General features: G+C 47.2%; 2 protein-coding genes across 2 annotated transcripts in view; both read right to left on the reverse strand.

Annotated features, from left to right (window-relative positions):
- LOC106817710 (glycine-rich protein DOT1-like) overlaps positions 1 to 2,327 on the reverse strand; it is a 12,520-nt gene extending 10,193 nt beyond the window's left edge. Inside the window, exon 1 of the mRNA XM_014822400.1 lies at positions 2,225 to 2,327. Coding sequence (XP_014677886.1) covers positions 2,225 to 2,327 — 103 coding nt within the window. The remainder of the gene's footprint in view (positions 1 to 2,224) is intronic.
- Positions 2,328 to 5,729: 3,402 nt separating this feature from the next.
- On the reverse strand, positions 5,730 to 6,419 carry LOC106817711 (glycine-rich protein DOT1-like). Its single transcript, XM_014822401.1, has one exon. The coding sequence runs from the start codon at positions 6,417 to 6,419 to the stop codon at positions 5,730 to 5,732; it is 690 nt and encodes a 229-aa protein (XP_014677887.1).
- Positions 6,420 to 6,899: the final 480 nt, after the last annotated feature.

Here is a 6,899-nt window from a genome sequence, read left to right on the forward strand (position 1 = left end):
TGTACTATTACAACGGACGCGGTGGAAAATACCATAATTAAGCTAGCAAATGTTGTCTGCCATCGAACGAATAGCTTTCCGCCCCCCACACGCGGTCGCAAAACTAGAGCACTGAGCGCGAACGGACAGAGCGGAAAGTTGTTCGCGTGATGACGAGAGGAGCGCCGAAAAAAGAAGATTGCGAAAATTAAAAACTTTCTACTTGACCTCATTGAGACGAAGAATCTCTCGCTCGCGACAAGATAATCACACACATCACACGGGCATTTGTGTGTGTACACGCAATGGCGACGGTAACCGTTACACACACACACACACACACACACAACACAACACACACACACACACACACACAACACACACACACACCACAACACCACACACAAAAAAAAACACACACACACACACACACACACACACACACACACAAACACACAGCACACACACACACAGCGCGCGCACACGGCGCACGAAACATACACACACACACACACACACACACACCACACACAAACACACACAGCACACACCGACACACGCACACGCACACACACCACCACACACACAACAACACCACACTCTCCCTCTCTCTCCTCTCTCTTTCTCTCACACACACACACGACACACACACACACCACACACACACACACACACACACTCTCCTCTCTTCTCCTCTCTCTCTCTCTCTCACACACACCGACACACACAACACACACACACGCCAAGACAAGAAACCTCGACGAACATTCATCGAAAATGAACAATCACATGGAGATGTCTCTCCACCCCGCGGCACTGCTTAATTAGGGGAATAATTGCAAACCACGGCCACGCCGCCCCGACGCGCTGCACGGCATTAACGCGCGCGCGCAAGCCAGCCGGCCCGCATCCTTTAAGCATCCGCCGATATGCGGGTCACGTGACCGGCGTCGGCGGTGATAATATACGGACGCGTGGCGACGATCGCTTCGTCACTCTTGCTTTAACACGTCGGACGAGGACAAAGGACAGCAAGTTCCGTACTTCTCTTTCTGCTCAGCAGAACTTCCAGCGACTCACCGATAAAAACCGTAAAGTCTTTTAGGTTCGATGCTGATGATGTACTGTCCGTTAGTGATGCTGGTGATGCATTGTGTGTGATGGTTTGTTTGTCAGTAGCGTCACCCTTCTCCCTCTCTCTCGTCTCTCTCTCTCTCTCTCTCTCCTCTCTCTCTCTCTCTCTCTCTCTCTCTTCTCTCTCTCTGTCTGTCTCTCTCTCCTCTCTCTCTCTCTCTCTCTCTCTATTGTTGCTTCTCTTTCTTCTTCATTCTTCTTCTAGCTATTCTCCTCTTTCTCTCTTTTTCTCTTTCTCTCTTTCTCTCTTTCTCTCTTTCTCGTCTTTTCCTCTTCTTTCTCTCTATTCTCTTTTTCTCTCTCTATCTACTACCTATCTATCGTATCTACCTATCTATCTATCTATATATATCTATTTATCTATCTATCTATCTATATATCTATCTATCTATCTATCTAATCTATCTATCTATCTATCGTATCTATCTATCTATCTATCTATCTATCTATTATCTATCTATCGTATTATCTATACTTATCTATTCTATCTTATCTATCTATATCTAATCTATTATCTATCTCTCTCTCGTCTCTTCTGTTGTCTGTCGGTTCTCTCTCTCTCTCTCTCTCTCTCTCTACTTCTCTCTCTCTCTTTCTCTCTCTTCTCTTCCCTTCTCTCTGCTTCTCTCTCCTCTCTCTCTCTGTCTGTCTGTCTCTCTCTCGCTCATGTTAGTATTAAAGAGGCATTGTAGTTAGTATATGAGTATTAGTTATTATTATAGATAATGTTATATTTATATGACATATATAATTAATATATAACATTCTATTATATTACATAACATCATTGTAATATCCATGGCATTAGTGGCTAACTGAGCATATATAGTACTCATGGTAGCGATCACTGAGGCGTCGGCAATAATAGTGTCTCTTGTGTATGCAGAGAGATAGCAAATACTGTACGCGCAGTAATAGCATCAAACAGGCCGCGCGAATTTTAGGCGGCGAAGTTGAACTGTTGGAATAATAATTGATTTAGATTAATTTGTTGTGATAATAACGAAGAGATACTGAGATACTGAGGCTGCAATGAAGTGGACATGATAGGTTGTTCTTTCATCAGATCCGGTTCTCTCCTTCGCTCGCAGCCAATCATGAACGCGGTTACCTCGCCACTCTTGCTGGGCCTCGTTCTGTCTGGCGCCCTCTGGGACTCCACGGACGACGGCTGACGGGGCGACTCCGCCGCGGTTACCATGACGACGACGCATACGGGTCACGGCGCCCGCTGACGGCTACGCGAGCGGCCCCGTACGATACCTGGCACCCGTGGCCTACGATGGTGGTCGGCGCACAGCGGGCTCCCGACAGGAGGACGGATACGGAAACGGCCGCGCTTACAACACGGAAACGGGATAGCGAAACGGGCGGTTTACCACACACGGGGAAAGCGGATTACGGAAACGCGGCGGTTACCAACACGGAGCACTTTGACGCCGTTTCCTTGGCCAACTTCGGCGACCTCGGAGTCGGAAGCCTCGCAGTCTCAAGAAACTTCGGCGGAGAATTCGTCGACTGTTCGGAGGTTTCAACTTCAAACAGGCGCAGCGACGCCGCCGCCGTACGGCACCAAGAGGCGCTCTGCTATCCGATCCCGTCCGGCCGGTTCGTTCGGAGATTCGTCACCGATCTGGATCCGCGAGCCAATTACGAGCCAGCGCGGCCGAGAGAAGCGGAGCCGGATCGGGAGAGGCCGGGCGTGTATCAGTGCTGCCCGCAAGGTGAGCATGAATGCCAGCCAGCAGCTTCACGCAAGAGGCAGCCGGGAGCAGGACACGCGAGGGCCGGGAGCCGTGATACAAGATTCCAGAAGGTACCACGAGTCGCCTACCAGCCGTCACCATCGCCCGCGTCGAAGGTACGCTTGCAGGCAAGACCGTGCGTCATCATTCTCCCGCGGGCTGCTTGCTTGCTCTCGCCGTCCGCCGGGGTCTCATGCCCTGCACAGCGAGCACGCTGCACCAGCCGAGTACGTTGCACCAGGCCAGTATGCTTGCACCAAACGAGTATGCTGTACCGGCTGCATATGGCAGACGCACAGAGTATGATGCACCGCTAGGTACGTGGCACTTCAACACGAGTATGCTGCACCGTATGAATACGCTGGGGACGCGCCGAGTATGCTTGCACCGAATGAGCAGGCTGACACACCGCAGTTATGCTGCACCTACTGAGTACGGCTGCACACAACGAAGTATGCTGGCACCCAATGAGTACGAGCTGCACACACGAGTATGCCTGCCACCCAGATGAGTACGCTGCACACAAACGAGTTATTGCTGCACTACTGTCTACCCGAGGAGAGGGGAGTATGCTGCACCAGGCTGTCCGTGGAGACTACACCATTAAATCTGGTCACGCGGAATCGTAATTCAACGTTGATCTTCCCGGTAGAAAAAAAAAAACACAAAAAAACGACCCTCCCCCACTGACAAATGAATCCTCTGTACCGACAGCAAGGAGCTAAATATTTAGCTAAATAATTTAGCTCAAATTATTTAGCTAATATTTAAGCTCCTTGCACCGACAGATGCATGGATGATGAAACGTTTATCCGTCTTGAGGACCCGACAGCTCGGTCCGGTCGCCGTCGGTCAGCCGTAGAGCAATGTCCGACCCGGCATACCGTGACCGGACCTTGTTCCGTGTATGTAACGCGAGCGCAGACTGGCAATTCATTATGTTCGTACACTTTAAAGCCAACGCGAAGAAAGTGGAACCGCGCATGACGACAACGATGACGGATGATCGAATTTAATCCGCTGTGGAGATGAGCCAGGCGGCGACTTCCTCGCGACCTGGGAAGTCGCAGCGCCGACCTTTGACCTGGTAGTGTTAAGCAAGTTTTGTGACATTTATAAGCGCCGATTTTTTTATTTATTTATTATCGCGCCGTGATTAAAAATCTTATTATATAGCACGTGAGTTTGCTTTTGGTTGTATTTCCTTATGTATGCACTCGCTACCGTAATTACATCGCATGCCCTTGTAAACTCGATAAATGTGGACAAAACATCTCTAAAACCTTCATTAGAATCCTATAAACATATGACGCAAAACATCTAAAACATCATTAGAATTATATCACTAAATTATAGACACACCACACATCTCACAAACCACATCGAAATCTTACTAAATTATGGCGTAAAACGTCAAAAACTTTATTTAGACGACTTACAAAATTCACTAGAATAACTAATAGACACCAAAATTACTAAATTATTAGAACACAACAACATTCTCAAAACCGCTATGGGGAATTCTTAGCTAAACTACGGCCAGCAAATATCTCAGGCAATAATGTAAAACACCTCGCTAAGCGTTCCGTGTTAAGACACACGGTATCATACGGTGAATATGATATTAAGAAACCAGATAACCCACCGATTACACATTTCTATCTAACGAAAACCACGAGATGCGATTGTCATCTGTCGTATGACGTGAATTTATACGTCGCTTTCTCGTGCTGTCGTCGCGTGCAAGTTGTTCCAGAACGAACGCCTAGAGAGCAGCACGTGATACAACCCTTAGGTGCTCGGTAACCACGTCCCGGCGGTGAGCGTCACCCTAGATACGTCAGGGTGTTCCAGTTGATGACGGAGACACTCAGAGAACACGGGGCGACTCAGCTGTCGTCATGTCCTCCATCTCCTATACCATGTCTGAAATTATTGTCCTCAAGCGAATGAAAAAAAAAACGCGAAGCCGCGTCATTAGTACGAAGTGGCATTATCAACTCCTCCATTTTTACCTTACCGTTCCCCTAAATTTCCTCCCGTGTTCTTTCCTTCTAGTTCCCCCGATTTCGTTTTCTCTTTAGAGGCTTGAAAAAGCATTGTGTGAAGTTATCAGAATTTCGCTGCCGCTTGCTCCGGTTCTCTAACTCTAGCCATGCTATTGAGAGATAGACAACATTGCTCCCCTCTCCTCTTCCAGTCAGAGACATCCCATCGCTGCATTGTGCTAAAATCTCGTGTCAGTCCTGTTCCCGGATCCGCAAAATAATCATAGAGGAATTGTGTGCCGTTAATTCCTATTCTATTTAGGTATCTATTCTCTATTATATTTCTATTCTCTTCTCTACATCTATTCTATGGTCTATATCTATTCTTTATTCTATATCTATTATCTATTCTATATCTATTTCTCTATTTCTATATATATTCTCGTTATTCTATACTCTATTATCTATTCTATATCTATTTCTCTCTATTCTACATCTAATTTCTCTACTTCTATATCATATTCTCTATTCTTAAATCTATTCTCTAGTTCTATATCTTATTCTTATTCTATAACTCTATTTCTTTATTTCTATATCTATTCTCTATTCTATATCTATTCTTTATTCTATATCTATTATCTATTCTATATCTATTCTATGTTCTATATCTATTTTCTCATACATTTTGTTTTTTTTTTTTTTCTTATATTCTTATTCTCTATTCTATATCTATTCTCTATTCTATTATCTATTCTCTATTTTTATATATACTTTCTATTCAAATATATCTATTCTCGTGTTCTATATCTATTCTCTATTTCTACATCTATTCTCTATTTATATCTATGTGCTACTATTCTATATCTATTTTCTCTATTCTACATCATATTCCTCCTCCGAAACCTCCTCCTCCGTGACCTCCTCCTCCGTAACCGCCTCCTCCTCCCCCTCCTCCGCCATGTCCGTAGCCTTTCTTCGTCGGACCGTACTTGACTGGATGCGACTTCGTGTAGACGGGATCGTACTTCACATCCGGATACTTATGGAAGCCGTACGCGGCTCCGGCGCGTGCAGAGCCGTAGCCGCTCGCCTTCTGACTGAACTGCTGGACGGCGTTCTGCTTCGCCTTGCGTGCAGCGCTGATCGCAACACCCGCCCGCCCGGATCCGTATCCGCTTCTCTCCGCCTCGCTGCTCTCGTACTGGCTCGCCGTTCCGGATCGGTATCGGCTGCCGACGACGGCCGGTTTCGACTTCGTCTGCGAGCCGTACGGAGCGGCGGCGGCGGCGTCGGCACGGCCCTGGTTGAAGTTAAATCCGTCAACGTCGACGTATTCTCCGCCGAAGTTGTTCAGACCGATGCCGCCGTAGCCAAGGTTTCCGAAGCCTCCGTGTCCGTAACCTCCTCCTCCTCCTCCTCCGCCGCCTAACCCGAAACCTCCTCCCCCGTAGCCGTAGCCGCCGCTGAAGCCTCCCCCACGGATGTGACCGCCGCCGCCGCCGCCGCCGCCGCCGCAGAGGGCGCTCGCGATGCAGACGAGGAAGATGACCGCCGTTAGCGCGGTCGTCGTCATGGTTACTGAAAGATGAAGCGTTAAGGAAGAAGACGTCAGAGTTTTGTTTTCTGGAGGAATTAGTTGCTCTGGCTGCCAGAGCGATAGCGGCGTAGCGATTCATTCCGAAATGGGTTCAAAATAACAAAAAGGAAGGATGAGAGACGAATGGGTGCCTCTCTGCGAGTAAACAGCTTGTAGGGAAAATGTACAGAGTGTGTAAGGATGGTAAGAAGCTACAGACATAATACTAGTATATAATATAATATAATATAATAGCGTAATAACGTATTTAGTTACATATACCGCTTCCCAGCCACCGACGCGCTCACACACTACCGTGGTTATAAACCACGTCCTAACCAAATACCCAGTCGCACAGTACTATGACTACCATCGTAATACCACATCTCAACTCGGTTTACTTTATACTACCGTAGCTATACCCTATGTACTTTTCAACGCCTAGCTTATAATACCTTAGTTATAAAGCATCGCAAC

The sequence above is a fragment of the Priapulus caudatus genome, unplaced genomic scaffold (genome assembly GCF_000485595.1).
Source record: "Priapulus caudatus unplaced genomic scaffold, Priapulus_caudatus-5.0.1 Scaffold1835, whole genome shotgun sequence".
NCBI classification, from domain to species: domain Eukaryota; kingdom Metazoa; phylum Priapulida; class Priapulimorpha; order Priapulimorphida; family Priapulidae; genus Priapulus; species Priapulus caudatus.